The sequence below is a fragment of the Silene latifolia genome, chromosome 3, assembly GCF_048544455.1.
Source record: "Silene latifolia isolate original U9 population chromosome 3, ASM4854445v1, whole genome shotgun sequence".
NCBI lineage: Eukaryota > Viridiplantae > Streptophyta > Magnoliopsida > Caryophyllales > Caryophyllaceae > Silene > Silene latifolia.
Window position 1 is genome coordinate 847,884 of NC_133528.1, and position 18,176 is coordinate 866,059.

The 18,176-nt window shown below is 36.8% G+C and overlaps 2 protein-coding genes across 2 annotated transcripts; both read left to right on the forward strand.

The window, feature by feature from the left end:
• The first annotated feature begins 433 nt into the window (after window positions 1–433).
• LOC141646509 (uncharacterized) lies at window positions 434–12,801 on the forward strand. Its single transcript, XM_074454379.1, has 12 exons — window positions 434–1,033; window positions 3,742–4,170; window positions 5,290–5,738; window positions 7,472–7,617; window positions 8,251–8,288; window positions 8,902–9,017; window positions 9,675–9,774; window positions 9,878–9,913; window positions 10,714–10,764; window positions 10,880–11,003; window positions 11,492–11,617; window positions 12,407–12,801. Exons 1-12 carry the CDS (start codon window positions 674–676, stop codon window positions 12,565–12,567), a joined length of 2,136 nt encoding a protein of 711 aa, XP_074310480.1. The 5' UTR covers window positions 434–673; the 3' UTR covers window positions 12,568–12,801.
• Window positions 12,802–12,897: 96 nt separating this feature from the next.
• On the forward strand, window positions 12,898–17,976 carry LOC141646628 (calcium-dependent protein kinase 2-like). Its single transcript, XM_074454509.1, has 8 exons — window positions 12,898–15,006; window positions 15,592–15,735; window positions 15,811–15,963; window positions 16,635–16,750; window positions 16,850–17,017; window positions 17,128–17,255; window positions 17,355–17,454; window positions 17,548–17,976. The coding sequence occupies exons 1-8, from the start codon at window positions 14,307–14,309 to the stop codon at window positions 17,641–17,643; spliced, it is 1,605 nt and encodes a 534-aa protein (XP_074310610.1). The 5' UTR covers window positions 12,898–14,306; the 3' UTR covers window positions 17,644–17,976.
• The last annotated feature ends 200 nt before the right edge of the window (window positions 17,977–18,176 follow it).

The window sequence follows — 18,176 nt, forward strand, 5'->3', positions numbered from 1 at the left end:
CGGCTTTCGGATCGTATTCGCAAAAAAATCGGATCGGATATTTTTGCTCAGCCCAACCAATTAGTAGTTTAGTACTCCATGTATTATTAATTTATTATTAATGATTTCACAAAATTATTTTTTCCTAACTTCTAAAACTATTACACATCTGAAATGACACTCTCTCAATTTTGAATGCGAGTATTTTTCATTTGAAAATTTACTTTCATATTTATAAATTATAATGACAAAATTTCTCGAGGAATGCTATGGACAGTCTCTTCCGGATCTTCTTCTCTCACAAACCGATAAAATAATATATTCTAGCCACATGCATTTGTCATGTACGTATTTTACTCCGATTTGTTTGTGAGAGGGAAATGTTGGAAAGAAGATCGAAAAAAGAGAAGGTACTTAGCGTTGCGCTCAACTCCTTTCCCAGACCTTTGATACAATATTCAACAATGTCGTACACACGACATCCTATACCCACTCGCGTATATTTTGGCGTCGATTGCATTCATGATATCGATTGCCACGACCAATGCTTACTCTATGCGGTCTCTAATACCTCCAAAAACGTCACACTAACCTTCAAAACCTTGATAACACGGTCATATATCGGTGTTGTGGTCGATAAATCACATATCAAAATAAACACCCCAGAAAAACACAAGAGACAATCTATCTACCCATGATTAAATCACATAGCACAATATTACTACTTCGATTAATCTCAAAATCAATTTCTAAAACCCTAAACCCTAATTTCCCAGAAATCAATTCAACATTCCCAAATCAATTAATCAGACAAATCACAACAGCAAAAACAATTGTTGCATCATCAAGAAGCCCAAGTATATCAATATGGAGAAGAAAGAAGGAAATTGGGAAAGAAGGATTGATTATTGCAAAAGAAATGAAACGTCTTCAATCAAATCCAGTTCGTCTTCATAAATTTATGCAAACCCATGTTTCTCGTTTACTTAAATCTGATCTTGTTTCTGTTCTTTTTGAATTTCAGCGTCAAGATCAAGTCTTTCTCTCTATGAAGGTCTGATTGTTTGTCTTAATTACGCTTTCCGTCTCAATCATTTGTTTATCTTTTATATTCATTGTGACGGGTATTTTAATTTTCATAAAGTTTGTTTCTTTGTTGTTATATTGTGATTTTTATGTAATTTTATGATGTGAGTAGTGCAGGACTGCAGGGATGTGTATAGAATATGGTTCAGTTGGTCTTCTGTAAGACGGTTTTACACTAATATTATGTAAAACGGATTCCATTAACTTAATTTTGATCCATAAATGCTGAGAAGTACTCCCTCTATCCGGTCATTTGTTATCCTTTTCCATTTTAGGGTGTCCCAGTCAATTGTTATTCTTTCTATTTTAGGATTGTATTTGATGAGCAATTTGATCATTCACAATCAATTTGGTCCACTTGTCATCTTATAATTGGTCTTTTCTTCTTTCCTTGGTCTTTGTGCCAAAACCAAAGGACAACAATTGACCGAGACGGAGTGAGTAGTTATCAAAAGGATCCGTTTTTACATTATTTTTGAGTAAGACCGTCTTACACAAGAATTTCTGAATATGGTTAGTCTGTTAGTCTATGCCATCATTGGGTGTATGATTTATGTCAAAATTAACTTCTAATTTCATGTAAAGTTCATTTCTTTGTTATATAATGTGATACTATTGCAATTTTATGATGTGGGTAGCGTTTGGATGTCTAGAATAAGGCTTGTTTGTTCATCTATATCATCAATATGTGTTCTGAAAATGGTTGATTATGGGTTGTATTTTGTCTTAAGACGGTTGTTCGAAGTTGAGATTTTTTGTTGGTGTTTATTAGATGTTGGGATATTGAGATTTGATTTGATTTGGAAGATCTTGAGCTCTATGCAATCCCTATATATGAGCTTAAGCTCACACTAAATGAGGCCGACCCCAAATCATTTTGGGATGAAGGCTCTGATGTTGTTGTTGTTGTAGGTTGGGTTGAGGTTGGTAGCTTTGCTTCTCTGAATGGAGATTTGAACTCTTATATACGTGTTGTAGTGTTCGGAAATTATAGAGCTATAAACTATAGGAGGTTCTACTTTTTGACGTTGTTGACGATGAGCTGCTTCCAGTGAGAGGAATGAATTTTTCCTGTGCTATTAGGCTAATTGCATATTTGCATATGCAATTCCGTATTTCCATGGACACGGGGTTCAGTTTATGGAATGACTAAAGTACCTAACTTTGTACTTTCGTAGCGAAAATGTGAGTGGGGTAAAGAGACGGGTGAAGAACAACAGTGGTAGTGTGGAAGCAACTTTCAAATTCAGTGAACATCTTAGTTTGAAAATGCGCAAGGTGCACCGAGGCGCAAAGGGCAAGGCGCCGTATTTTTTATAACAAATTTGTAATTTCCAAATAAAATTTTGGGAAACAATAGCCTTTTTAGGAGTTTTCAAGTTGGCTAACATGTTAAGGAGTAAAGTTAGGAATAATGGGGAGAAGAAATGGTGAGCCTTATTAAAAAGATATGGGAAGTGTGTACTAGTTAACCTTGTTTGGTGAGCCTTGTCTAAAAGGCGCACCTAAAATGCTCCGAGTCGTTTTGACTAGTGCCTCATCCAAGGCGCGCTTTTTTAAACAAAGGTGAACATATGACAACATGGGTGGTTCTGAAAGTTCCAATTTCTGATATTTATAATCTATAGTCACCCTAAATATGTGTGATTTTGTTGGTCGTCACGGTCACGGTCAGGGTAGTTCATTGATTCTATTGGTCCCAGATTGCATGTCGCATGACCCCTTCATGAAACTTCTTAATTTGATTGTTGATTGTTATTGTTGATTTTTATTTAAGCATCTAGTAGAAGTGAAGGGGAGCAAATTATTTTATTTCGAGAAGTTGGCTTGTACGGTTGTACCGTTGTACTGGCTATACATAGATCACATACTCTAAGTGCTGTTTGCTGTTTGTGACTCGAAGTGTCACACTTCCGACACTTCATTTTAGCCCAAAAATATGAAACTTCCCCCCCCCCCCCGCAAAATAGCTGTTTGCCCTACACTCTACGTAACATAGCCCTGCAGAATCTCTTTGTATATAGTAGTCAACTAGTTTAGATCCCGTGCAATGTATGCACGGTATATATAAAGTTTTACCCTTTTTAGTGTATTATTTATGAAATTTAAATTAACTAATCAATTTTTTATTTTTAGGTTTTTACGTTTCTCATCGTTATATTTTGATTTGAAAAATCAAAATCAATCGTATTAATCATGAAAAGAGTATTTCAATGAAAGTTTTTCTTTTACCGAGAGACTAATGGCGTTATTTTATAAAATTTTACTGATAATATATTTTTAGCCGAACTTTTTATCATAAAAAAATCAATGAATTTTTATCGTATGATTCCTTAAACAAAAAAAAAAGAATTCCTTTTTATATCATAAATAAAAAGATTGGAGATAAATTTGTGTAAATGTGAAATACTAAATGACATAAATACATAAGTTTAAAGGATTATGTGTATTATAGCCCACTATACTTATAGAATATGCTAAAAAAAATCTGACCCTTATTTTAGGAAATATGTTTAGGCGGGAAAGAGTTTCACCTATTCTTTTAGTAATTAGGGGATTGTGATTCAGATAAATATCGATGTTGCATTGTTAACCGACTATGTTTCTTGCCTTTGGAAACTAAAAAATTGTTATATAGTAGCTTCATGTTCTAATGTTGCGTTTTGTGTGTTTCAGTTATATGAGGTGGTCCGTAAAGAGATATGGTACCGACCGGACATGTTCTTTTACAGGGACATGCTGATGATGCTTGCAAGAAACAAAAAGGTGGAGGAAGCTAAGCGTGTATGGGTGGATTTGAAGCAAGAACAAGTGTTATTTGATCAACACACATTTGGCGATATCATCAGAGCGTTTCTCGACAATGGACTTCCCAACGAGGCAATGGACATTTATGACGAGATGAGACAGTCCCCTGATCCCCCTCTCTCGCTTCCTTACCGTGTCATTATGAAAGGGCTCTTCTCATATCCTGATCTGAGAGAGAAGATCAAAGCTGACTTTTTAGAGCTTTTCCCGGGTAAGTATGTCTACGATCCTCCCGAAGACCTATCCGACTACCAAGAATGTAAAACCGAGAGCGACGAGGATTTGAGTAGTAACGTCTAAACCCGAACTCCATGTTTAGCGGTCTGGATTGTAGTTTCTCTGTAAGCATTGAGCCGTGATATGGGTGGGAACTGGCAAGTTAGCAACAACAACCCATTTTCGTGTCCCCAAGTCGTAATATAAAGTTGTTATTGTCGGTCTTATGTATTTTAGCTCGGATTCTGGGAAAATTTTCCGAGAACTTGCTATGGAAATGTTAACTTTGAAATTTTTTCTCGATATATGTAGCGATACGGTTTTCTAGAAATGATGGTTCGGAAATACTAGTTTTGATAAACTAAAATATGACAAACCATACTTGGTATTCATCATTCATGCATATAGTCGTACAAAGCACACACCTAGTCGCACTACAATTGAGGGGAAGGGGATTTGAACCTGAGACCTATTGTCCATAGTACTTCTGTCTTAACTATTAGACTAAAACATATTCGGTAATGAAAGTAGTTTATAATATTAATAAAATATGATTTTCAATCTTTTACTAAAACTATCACTATCAATTAAGAAGAATATATCATCTTTACTTCTCCTACTTACAAATATTATATTCTTCCTTTTCATTACTTTAATTCATGTCCATCGAAAACTTCAAATCTTTAGCAGTCAAAGTACAACTTATCTAGTCCTCTTTCTAATCATCCATCATATATAAGGCGGTTCTAACGCTACTCAGAAATATACGCTCGTTTTTATGCTTATCTTAGATAAACCGACTAAATAATACTCTAACAAACGAGCAACACGCCACTAAAAAGCTTACTGTATCACTCGTTTTTATACTTCACTAAAAAACCTGACAATTTAACATTCTCACATAATAAAATGTGCAAACGTTTTACGTTTAACGTTATCATTCTCCTGTATTTAAGATTAACGTATTTATCTTAAATTTAAAACTGATCAAATAGAATAAATGAGACAAAAACAAATACTTTGAGATTTAAGAGTAATAAAATAATAAGATGCATAACCCGTCTACTCCACCGTGACATTATTTGACATGTTTTAATCAGAAGACGGATATTTACGTCTTTAAGATAGAACGACCGCTCTCCTATATATACAACCCGCACACACTAGCTCACATTCAGTTAATCTGTCAACCTTTAAAAAAAACCAAAAAAAAAAAAAAAAAAAAAAGAAGAGAAATTCCAGATATTTTCCAGCATGTCAGCGGTTTCGCGCCACATATTTACCGGCGCCGCCACGTCACCGCTCACAAAACGGCGCTTGGCCGTCACATTGCCGATCGCACGGCGGCGCATGACGGTCTCACCGTCGATGTCCGCCGTCAGATTTAACAATTCGCCGAAATTTCTCGTTTTACAGTATCCGACACAGCGGATGTCACCGGAGATTTGTCGGAAAAATTCGCAAGAGTTTATGTGTGATCGGACGGCGGCGGGAGGAGAGGTGGAGAAGGAAGTTGATCGGACGGCGGAGGTGGCGGTGGCGGCGGCGTTGACGGTTGTTCTCGGGGTTGCGAATCGAGTTTTGTATAAGTTGGCGTTAGTTCCATTGAAGCAGTATCCTTTCTTTCTTGCTCAGTTTGCCACCTTTGGGTATATATCACTAATTCTTATATGAGACGGTTTTACGTGATAGTAATAGTTTGTGATCTCGTAATTAATTCGGAGTATTTAATATTTATTGCATTTTATCGTATTTTAATGTGAGACCGTCTCTCGAGAGATTTATTTATCGTCTGCTAAGTGTTCTAGTTACTCAAAAGCCGCATTTTGTAGTTGTCAGTGTTCATGCAGTATCACCATTAGATTGGAAAACTATTGTTACTGTTATATTCGTTCCGTCTCAATCATTTGTTTGGGAGAGGTATTTTAATCAAAGGGAAATAAATGACTGAGACGGAAAGAGTAGTTATTAGAGTGGTTTAGTAACTACTTTAGGGAGATCTAGTTTGGTGTACCAACAAGTCAACGATCATAACAATCACATATTTTTGCTTTTATCGGAATTTTATTTGATTGAATGTTTTATGGCGCTATTTGAACTAAAGAACCAATTTTGTGTAGTAGTATTGGTTAATGAGATGATACTCAAACCATTGATAATTGATTCTATTGATCTTCGATTGTTGTTTAGATCCCGGTACTTTCAGTAAATTTTGTTTGAGATCTGATCATTGATAAGTAGGATTGAATAGTACTGGTAGTTAGCCGCAATGGCTGCTTCTTAGCTCCATTTGGTCATTATTAAGATGCTCCTGTTCATGATCACTCCTTATTTAGGGGAAAATAAAGGTTGCTTTGTAGGTTTTGATGATTGAAAAACTTGAGAGAAGTATGGGTTCCAATTTAAAAATAATAAGACGATTTTCCATTGTTGGGTATTGTTTACGAGGAAGATTGGTTTTTTAGTTAATGATGTGGCATAAAGTGGCTATCGTTGGAGTCGGGAAGAAGTTCCTGTCATCGTGGATTCCCTTAACTCGTTAACGTTTAATGTAGTTGTTGTCGATGTGAAGATTAGGGTACCCCTGCTACCAAATCAATGCAACATAGGTTTGTAGATGTTCGTATGAAAATAGTTACGAATTTACATTGTACAGATATGTATATTTGGAGAAGCGAATGTTTAAAGTCGACTCTGATGAATACGCGAAAGTGGTAATTAAGCCCCTTAACTTTGTTCAATTGTGCAATTAGGCCCCATAAGTTTAATTTGGAGCAATCAAGCCCCTTAAGTTTCACCAAAAGTGAAATTCAACCCCATTTTTTAAATTTTCACAAGAATTTTAACTAAAAACATTTTATAATAGTATTAAATAATTTATTAAATAACTAAAAATTACTAATTACAACTTTACGAATTTCTACATAATTTATTATTCATTGAAGAACACTTTTACATACATATTTAGTAAATTGTTTATAATTTATATAATATTCATACATATATAATAAATTGTCTATATACTATAAAATTCAAAATAAAACAATTCTCAATATTTAATATAAATATAAAAGTTCTAAAATTATAAAATAAAATATTTTATATTTGATAAATTGTATCAAAAGTGATTTTAATATAAGAATTTGGTGAAAATTATAAAAATGGGGTTGAATTTCACTTTTGGTGAAACTTAAGGGGCTTGATTGCTCCAAATAAAACTTATGGGGCCTAATTTCACAATTGAACAAAGTTAAGGGGCCTAATTACCACTTTCGCGCTGATGAATATAAGTGAAAATGTGGGATGGAAGTAGTATAATCAATGTGTCCACTCCTTGAAACCTTGAAGACCTTACCTTTTCCGTGTATTTTCATTAATGCAGATACATAGTTGTTTATTTCACAATCTTATATATTCGGCGTCAAGCGGGCATTGTTACTAAAGAGATGCTATCCTTACCTCAACTTCCATATATTGCAGTTGGTCTTTTGGAGGCCTTAGCAGCGGCGTCTGGAATGGCAGCTGGAAGTAAGGTTAACCTTTACTTTGCTCTTTAGTCTAGGCTGATTTTCCTAAATGTTGCTTCCACCTAGCCTTGCGTTTCTATTTTTTTTTTTTTTTTTTGACAATTGGAAAGCGAGTAGAGATTACAGACGGATAGCTCCCTTAGCTAATCTATGAGCTATCATATTACAGTTTCTAGGGACAAAACAGAAGGAAATACAATGGAAATTGTGGACCAAATTAAAGATATCTTTAATAATAGTCTTGGTTCCATGGCGAAGTTGACTGTTTCTTATAAAGTTACCGCCTGCCCGAGGAATTGTCCTTCCACGCTTTGAGAATGCTGTGGAAGTTGCGTAGAAATGCATGTTAAAATTAGTTTAGCAAGCAGAGAGTACTCACTGGAGAACTCTATTACAATCATAGAAATTAGAAGTAGGATGCTGTGGATTCCAAGCTCCTTCGATTATTGATTGTTGATTTTCATTTCGTTCTAGCCGTAGGTTGTTGGCAGTTGGCGCACCTTTGGTAGTTGAAATTATGGCATTAATATTGTAGTGATTTTCTATGGGATTATATATCAGATTTTCCATTCATATGTGTTGTTCCGGGTCAACTTAGCCTGATTCTGTTTCTTGTTTATGTGTTTTGGATCAGCCATGCTTCCTGGTGCATCAATCCCGATTTTGTCTCAGGTAAGATTTTCCACTACTGGCTCTTTCAGTTCCGTTCCTGAAAATGAGAACACGAGATGATAATCTTTATATTATGAACATGAGCAGATTCTATTGCGTTCCACTTGATACAGTTTTCTGTTTTTTTTTTTTTTTTTTTTTTTTTTTTTTTCATGCTTTCTTTTATGTACTTTTCTCGCTTCGATTGGTAATGGAATATCTATTCTTCAACCTTTTTTTTTCCGTCCCTCTTTATGTTTGGGGGTGGGGGTTCCGGGGTGGATTGTGGGGCTAGAGGACATTGAATTCGATTAAATGATAAATGCTAGTTTGTGTGAGAAGAAAATAATTGCCAGCTTATCTGCTGATTGTTTTACATGTTAAGCATGTGTTTTTGTCCGTATTTGGCGGAGATGCAGATTAATTTAGGATTGCTAGTGCATTGTGTTGTTAATGAGCATAACTATCATAATTATATGCCATACATATGTTGATGTGTTCTATGTTTATAAGATCCCCTAAAGAGTAAATAAAGGAGAAAAACTAGTAAATCATTATTGCCATGCATCAATCATAATTATGTATTCACGATAGTCCTGCTATAGAAACTGATGCATGCTTCATTTTTCTGCAGACATTTCTTGTTTGGCAACTTCTCCTCTCAGTTTTTTTTCTTGGGAGGAGGTACAATGTTAACCAGTTAATTGGCTGTTTCTTGGTCTCTATGGGCGTAATAATAACAGTAGCAAGGTGAGCTTGTCCTCTGCTTTGTATTTATAATTTTTTATAGTTAATTCGACTAAACATACCTGTAGTTTCAGTTCAGTGGAACAAATATCAGTCACTAGCGCAAAGCATGTAAGGAGTGTTTTTTATGCTGGTTTAGAATTGGCTTGTATGTTAATCCGAGACAAGAATAAAATTATCTCGCTTCATATAGCTCTCTTGGTTCTGACTTTTCCTTTTAGACATAAAGAAACGTAACATCTAAGAGAGGAAAAGGCGGTGGAGGAGGAGAGGATAGGAGCAGAAAACAAGATGTTTACCATAGGTTTATTTGAAGTTCATATAACAAACAGATACTAGTGTGCAGTCATCAGAAATGTCCAGACTACTAATGGTGCTTAATTACTCGTAATCCCTGTGAAAAGTAACAAACGTGTTCCTTATGTTGGTGAAATGTAGTAAAAGTCAAGATTTAGAATCAACTTTTTGAAAAATGTCCACATATTGTTTGTTTCCATAGATGGAAGGTGGCTTATCCCATATGACGCGTGATGGCATAATAGGTGATTATCGTTAGATGTTAGTGTTGACTTATCTTTGAATATGTGCAGTGATGACATAATAGGTGATTATCGTTTAGATGTTGCTGTTGACTTATCTTTGAATATGTGCAATCTGCAGTGGCTCTAACGCTGGTCCCTCATTGAATGATGCTGGTTTATTCTGGACTATTTTGATGATCTTTTCATTCTTCTTACAAGCTGCCGACACAATTGTGAAAGTATGCCTTTTTATCAACTTTATCATTGTTTCTTTGTTTTTGATATTATTTGATGTAGGTTTGATACGGATTGTCTGATAAGCAAATTGCTATTGCTTTGTAGGAAGTAATCTTCTTGAATGGAACCGAGAAACTTAAGGTATATGTTTGCTACTGGCTAGTACGTTTTATCTTATGTTCTCTCATTGCAAGATTCTAATCCTTTGAAGGCGATAGTGCAAATGTGGTTATTTTATGCTTCAGCAATATGAACAACGATTTGGAAAGAAAAAGACAAGAGAGACCAAATGAATGTTTCTGCCGTGCCTTTCCACTTGTTACTGCTTCCCAAATACCTTTATCTCGCCAATAATGAAAGAAGGGTGGGGGAAATTGTACGTTCAAATATATGTGACGAATACGATCACAAATACTACTCCCTTTGTTACAACATGTTGTGTGCGTTTACTTTTGGAACGTAGCTTGAGGAAAAGCAACTACAAGTGCGGTTATTGGTCAATTTGGAAAGTAGATTACTATTATGTCATCGATTTTAAAAGTTTGGTAGAACTGTAAAAGTGGTGAAACTCAGGCTGGATGCCATATTAGGGAAAAAAAAATATACTTAAACAGGAATTAAGGAAACACATACCAATTATGAGAAAGTCTTGAAAAGGAATATGTATACAATGTGCTGGAACAGAGGGAGCATCACACAATGAGAACGGTCAAATGACTCAAATTTGCGGAAGATGAGATGGTGTGAGAAGATTGTAACTGTAGTTTGGAGACATCATGATTTATTTTAATAATATGAGCAATTATCTATTTTGATCAAAGACGCAGATTGATCTTGTTGAATGAACATGAGCATAGCATGTTTATAGGACATCTTTACATTTTGGTGTAGGGTATCTTCTCCGAGTACTCTAAAAGAGAATTTTCTTGTTCATGTTGCAGGGAGGTTCAGTGGATCTTTTTGTTGTTAATTCGTTTGGATCTGCTTATCAAGTAAGTAGCTTGCAACAAGAAGACACATTTATATTGTTCAGTCATTGATATGGCTCTTGTAACTTCGTGTTAGCCTATTCCTGAAACAGTATTAAGATCCTTGCCGATCGTGCAGGCGCTATTTATATGCCTTCTTCTACCCTTTTTGTCAAAGCTATGGGGCATACCTTTCTATCAACTGCCTTCGTACCTCAAGGACGGAGCAGCATGCTTTCTCAATATTAATAATCTCTCAACTGGTATGGCTTATGTAACTTAAAGTCTTGTGAATTATTTTGGGAGCAGCAGAGGGGGATACTAGTGAACATGGACGGGGGTTTTGACTTCCCGTCTTTTGGTTTATATATACTTTGTAGTAGCCTGGTATTACATTTAGCTTTGCTTCTCTGCTTCGAGCCCCCCATTTTTTTTGTTTTTGTTTTTATATGATTCACCAAATGACGAGTTGCCATTGCCGATTTTATTGAAGTTCTGGGACTAAAACTTTTTGTCATTGTTGTTGCGGTTTTAGATTTCTAATTAAAACTTGTGGGCACTCTACAGTTATCATCTTGTCATGTCTTTCTTAAGGGCTTCTTGCACAAAATGTGTAGATTTTCACCAAGTTAAAATTAATAGTTGCCTGCATATTCAGAGTCAAATATTCTGTTTTTGTACTCTTTTGCTGCAACAATGTTGTATGATGGAATCATGAAACCATCAAATTGTGTTTCTTGGTTTTGGGCAGGGTGTAGTGGCGCTCCTTTGCTACCCGTACTCTTTGTCATCGTGAACATGGGTTTCAACATATCTTTGCTGCATCTTCTTAAGATCTCTTCAGCGGTGGTATCGTGCCTTGCTTCCACGGTTTCAGGTATTCAATATTTATCTGTCTACGTTATCACTACCCTAGTCATGAGATAGTAGGGAGTAAATTCATACATTGAATGATAATTGTAATTTACGGAGTATACTTTTAGTGGAGCGAAAAATTCACTATTATTTGGCTTCGGAGTATGGAGTAAAGTGAAATGGTTCACTAAATTATACGCCCTTCTTACATTGTGAAGTACTAGTTTATCAACATTAATCTTAGCTCAAATTTCGCTCTAGGTCATCTAAAAATAGCATCCATAAAATCAATGGGAAAGACTGTGGTTAGCCACCCCTTCGGCTCGTTATGTGCGGGAGCATTTGAAGCACCGTTATAGTGTTGTTGATAATTAGTAATTGTAGATTTCCTCTTTCCCATTGAGTGGTCTGCGCAAATTTTTTGACCTGGTTTACGCTTTATGCTGTAAAATAACAACCTGAATATCTGTTCTCTGAACTGAAACTGCTACTTCACGTTGCTAGCTTAATTCTTATATCTCGAGGCAATTTGAGTTTGTTGGCACAATCTCGATTAGACATAAATGGGTACCATATCTGAATTAGATGGGATATTGAATTATCATATATAGTTCGGATATATTCATCAATGCTAGAAAATATTTCCATGTTTACTTCAAGGGGTTTTACTTGGTAAGCGGGTCATTTGGGTTTTGTGTCGTGTTATTCAGGTCAAGTTACTCTTGCCGGGTCTTTTTTTTTTTTTTTTTTTTTTTTTACGTGAAAAATGGTACCTTTGCTGAACTGTTGATTGTCTCGATCCGTATTGCAGTGCCATTGTCTGTGTTTGTGTTCACCTTACCACTCCCCTACCTTGGGCCCGGGACTGCTCTTCCTCCAGGTTTTGTCGCCGGTGTCGTCATTCTCGTCTTGGGCTTGATGTTCTATGCACGGAGACCTGCACTGGTGCCAGCTACAGCACCCGGTTCATAAACTAGGTTCCTTTTTACTGTAAGAAAGAAATCAAAGCCAATTTGTTACAGTAGTCATTTCTTAGTCACATTTTGTATGTTTGTGAAAGGTCTAAGAATTAGAACTTAGAACTGATAATTTGAGAGAAGTGTATCCTTCTGTATCACAATTTTTTGTATAAGACGGTCTAATTGTCGTCTAAATAAGAGCCAAACTATGACATTTTGGATCCGCAGTATTAACAGTTCCTGCTTTAACCAACATACCAACAAGTTAATGCAGTTAATGTAATTGTCCCTTTGCGCGATGATGAGAATTATTGTGATCGAATTTCAATGGGAAGTGAATTGATTGTGACGGCATTTGGGCTGTTGTTGCTTTACTCCCTCCGTCTCTATCATTTTCTTATTGGGACGGAGGGATTTTTTTGGTGATATCTTATTTGGTTTGTTTTAGTATATTTTCTTATCGTCCTTAGATTATTGGGTGATGCACTTGGTTTGTTATTCTCGTCTTTTTAGTACGAGGAGCCCAACCAATTCAAACTTCTCATAAATACGTTAAAAGTTGACAACGGTTTTACAGAAGACTTATTTTCTCCAATTTCTCGTAAAAATAAGAAATCTAGCAAAAATGTTAAGCAGAGCATCCTACACCCTACAGTCACCAGCATCATTGCATTCTCGCGTCATATCCGTCTTAAACTTAAATCGAGTCTAATAGATAGATGAGACAAAAACGGATATGCGTCCAAATTCCAATCCAAATAAGGTGCTATAGTCTGCAATTGCATTTTGGTTCAGTGTCCTATACAACTGGAAGTAACTCTGAGCCTCCGATGGTAATTGCTGTTGCACTATCGATATTATGTGATAGATGCTTGAATGGTTGATGATTTAACAGGTAACAGTTGTCGCTGTTGTATTTCAGGGGAGACTCGAGTGGCATTGTTCTAGAGTACTCGGAACTGGTTGTAAGGTGGTGGAATGCTTGGTTGGCTAAAAAAGGGCGAATGCTATCACTGGTATCCTGGCTTCTTAATCAGTATAGTTTTCCCATTCAGATTGATATTTGCAGGTCCTCTTTGGAATTGTTCCTCTTTCATTTGGTTCTGTGCAAGGGGCCGGGTACATATTCCGCCTTCTATTGCCCTTTTTAGGAGAATGGTAAGGGGCGGGTACATATTCCGCTCCCTTATCCTTACAGTCATGTCGTATATGAATACAGCCCTAAAAATGAGGCCAGAGTCGAAGTAACATAAGTTATTACTATGCTTACTTAGATGATAGATATTAGCTTAAGACGGAGTATATAAATAGAAAATAAACAACATTTCGATAATAATTTGCTAAGTAATAAAATAAAAACAAAATGATAAATTAAAGGCCATAATATTTATTCTAAAAATAGTAGAGGATCATAGATTGCAGTATCCATAATAACAGAAAATTTCTGTCAAAAAAACAGTTAATATTCGCGGTAAATCCTCCCCACCTTTTTTCAAGGATTATCTCTTTTCTTACCTCTCAATGATCTTCTCAAACCCGTTTCAAAAATCGTCTTTCATTTTCACCTAAACTTCCTTACAATCAACCTCTCCTTTCCCCTGCATTGGATTTTCTCCTTGATTAGTATACTTGCATCCTTCATTCCTGTTGTCTGCGTAAACAGTCGCTTTTTTATTTTCTTCGTCTATATACTACCCTTGAAAGCGCCCTCATTTCCGAAACTGTCCTTTGTTAATCCTCTCCTGCCTTCTCATGGGCAATTGTTGCCCCGGAGGCAATGCAGCTCCAACAGAATCCCCAGACGACCAAAACCCGCCTGGTGGGTCCATTACCAATAGTAATAATGCAGCGAATCATAGCAGTCATAAACGAGATGGGTCGTCTAAGACACCTCCTTCAGCCTCACCTGGACCAAGCAGCAAGACGAAAAAACAGGCCCAGATGGGGCCGGTTTTGGGCCGGCCCATGGAAGACGTCAAGTCTATGTACAGTTTCGGGAAGGAGCTAGGCCGTGGTCAATTTGGGGTCACTCATTTAGTCACACACAAGCAATCAGGGGAGCAATTCGCTTGCAAGACTATAGCTAAGCGGAAACTGTCCAATAAGGAAGATATTGAGGACGTAAGACGAGAAGTTCAGATAATGCATCATTTGACAGGACAGCCTAATATCGTGGATATTAAGGGCGCGTTTGAGGATAAGCATTCGGTCCATTTGGTGATGGAGCTTTGCGCGGGTGGGGAGCTCTTTGATCGGATCATTGCTAAAGGTCATTATACTGAACGAGCTGCCGCGTCCTTGCTCAGAACTATTGTGCAAATTGTGCATACTTGCCATTCCATGGGTGTTATTCATCGCGATCTTAAACCCGAGAATTTTCTCCTGTTGAATAAGAATGAGGATTCTCCCCTCAAGGCCACTGATTTCGGTCTATCCGTTTTCTTCAAGTCAGGTTTGTATTCTCCTTAAAAGTTTTTGGGATATTCTCTGGTGTACCCTTCTTTTCTTGCAAAAAAAAAAACTGACCGTCAATAATTTTTGGCTACAAGTTCAGAATACGATATTTTTTTTTTTCAAATTGACCGTCTCTGAGAGGTCTTCAGTTTGAAGAAAAATTCACCGACATCTCAATTCGTAGTCGGGAATTATGGTCGGTCAAAGTTTATTCGTTAAAAAAGCTTTGACCAACCATAAGTACATGCTACGAGTTCAGAAAGCGGTGATTTTATTTTTTCAAATTCAAGGCCTTGACGATATAATTGGTTTGAAAAAAAATTTACCGTTTTCTGAACTCGTAACAGAGAATTATTGTCGGTCAAAGTTTTTTTGTGAAAAACGAGGGGTACACCTTAGAAAATGAAAAAGTTGAGGGGTACACGAGAGAATATCCCAAAGTTTTTTCAGGCCATATTCGGATGATATTCGGATTATTCAGTTATGGTCTAACTTGGGTCATGTGTTAGGCTATTTGAGTCGAGTCAAGTTTAACAGGTCGAAGCATGAATCGTAATTGAATAATCATAGTTGATTTCTACAGGGGATACATTCAAGGACATTGTAGGGAGTGCATACTACATTGCACCAGAGGTATTGAAGCGAAAATACGGGCCAGAAGTCGATATATGGAGTGTAGGGGTTATGCTATACATTCTCTTATGTGGAGTTCCTCCCTTTTGGGCAGGTAATTACATGATTGCTTTTCCTTTTGTAACATCTCGGACTTTTTTCAACTAAAATGCAAATTTTTCTGTTACAGAAACCGAACATGGTATATTCAACGCGATCCTAAAGGGTCACGTTGATTTCACCAGTGACCCATGGCCTCAAATTTCACCTCAGGCTAAGGATTTGATCAGGAAAATGTTGAACACTGACCCGAAACAAAGACTCACAGCTTATCAAGTTCTCAGTAAGTTCCAAAACTCGCTATTTTTTTTGCGTTATATAAAAATCTTATGCATCATAAGATTTTTTTTTCTTTTTTTTTTTTTTTTTTGGTGTTGACCAGGAGTATCCCCTACTGACAGGCTAGGTAGCACGGACACTCCTCCTAACTAGCCATCCCATGTCCGACACCGTGTCCGACACCCGGACACCCGACAGGCCGACACTCGTTGGACACACGCCTAAATATGTTGTAGTTTAGATGAGGAATAAATTGTCAAAAGAGATTGATTAGAAGATTGGTTTGGGTGGGAAATGAGAAATAGTTATAGTTAAAGGTCAAATTATACCTTCAATTACCTAAATTTAGTATCAAATACATACAAAAATAAAGTCATACGTTATTTATAACCATAAAATATGTTTTTTTTATTAAATTTAAATAGCGTGTCCCGTGTCCTAAATTTCATGGGATGCCGTATCACGTGTCCGTGTCGTGTCCGTGTCCGTGTCCGTGTCCGTTTTGGTGCAACCTAGCTGACAGGGCAAGAGTCAGGAATCGAACCCATGACCACTTGTTTAAGAGATGAAAGCCCTTACCACTCACACCAGCCAACTTTGGTAGCATATAGGTTTACATGTAAAATTCTAATTGAATATATGGGCATTGTGTTGCGTGCCATTTTTTTCCGGCAGATCATCCGTGGATTAAAGAGGACGGAGAAGCACCTGATACTCCTCTCGACAATGCTGTTTTGGACAGATTGAAACAGTTCAGAGCAATGAACAAGTTCAAGAAAGTTGCTCTAAGGGTTAGTGTGATCAAACCACCTAAAATGAGAGTTTTTTTAAGCACATATACAAATTCCGAGACTTATCATTAACAAGGAGATTTGTTTTGGATTAATTAGGTGATCGCGGGATGTTTATCAGAGGAAGAAATTATGGGACTGAAGGAGATGTTTAAGAGCATGGACACGGACAATAGCGGGACTATAACTCTAGAAGAGTTGAAACAAGGCATGCAAAAGCAAGGGACTAAACTCTCTGAGTATGAGGTCAAACAATTAATGGAAGCTGTAAGTATTTTGTTTCCGAATCATTTAACATATTTTCTTGTGTAGTTATCAGCTTGACAGCTTCCTTGTGACTCGGGTTTGAAACGTGTTGGAAAAAAAAAAAAAAACAGGCAGATGCAGATGGAAACGGGCTTATAGACTACGAGGAATTCATCACTGCAACAATGCACATGAACAGAATGGACAGAGAAGAGCATCTCTACACCGCCTTCCAGTACTTTGATAAAGACAATAGCGGGTATGAGTTTTGTATGAGACGGTCCATGTATCCCTCATTCCGTCTCATATATTTTATTTTTTCCGCTGATGTAAATTTAACACCGACACCTTGGTTCAGGTACATTACAATAGAAGAGCTAGAACAAGCTCTACGCGAATATGGCATGCAGGATGAAAGAGACATTAAGGAAATCGTTTCTGAAGTCGATTCTGATAATGTAAGTGAGAGTTTAGAAGTATTATTTCCAGTAAACATGAGAAATCAAATAAAATGGTTGTCTGATGGGTGTTAAAACATGAAAATTTTACAGGATGGCCGGATTAACTACGATGAATTTGTGGCAATGATGAGGAAAGGAAATCCTGAGGCCGGAAACTTGAAGAAACGACGTAGCATAGAGTTATGATTTGAGCATGGTTTGAGTGAAGAATGACTTAGTGTAGGTCCATGATTATTTGTATATTATTCATTCTTACGACGATAGGGGTGGTGGATTATGATTGTGAAGACGGTATTTCCTGTCCGAATCAAGAAGAACAAGAGGGAAAAAGCTTATTATGGTTATATGTTTGGAGTTCGGATCGTCTGTTCCATTCTCGTGTCCCATCTTATTATATTCGGGTGGTTTGTAGGTGACGGTTGGTAGCGGGTTACTTGTTTTTTTCTTTTTATTTCCTCTTGTACTCGTATCGTTTCCGACTAATGCTCAAGGGGGATTGAGGTTCTTTTTGTGAGTGTATATTTGGTTCTCAATTCATACATATTTATTTGAGAAATTGTCTCATAAGTAGCTTGAGGTTCGTAACGGCCCAAAAAGACGTCTTATGACCTGGGTTCGAATCCAAGTAAATTGACACATAGCTAACAGACACCTATTATGATGAACTGTCTTTTTCGCCTTTTCTGGTGTAAAGGGAACCACAAGGGTAATCGAGCTCA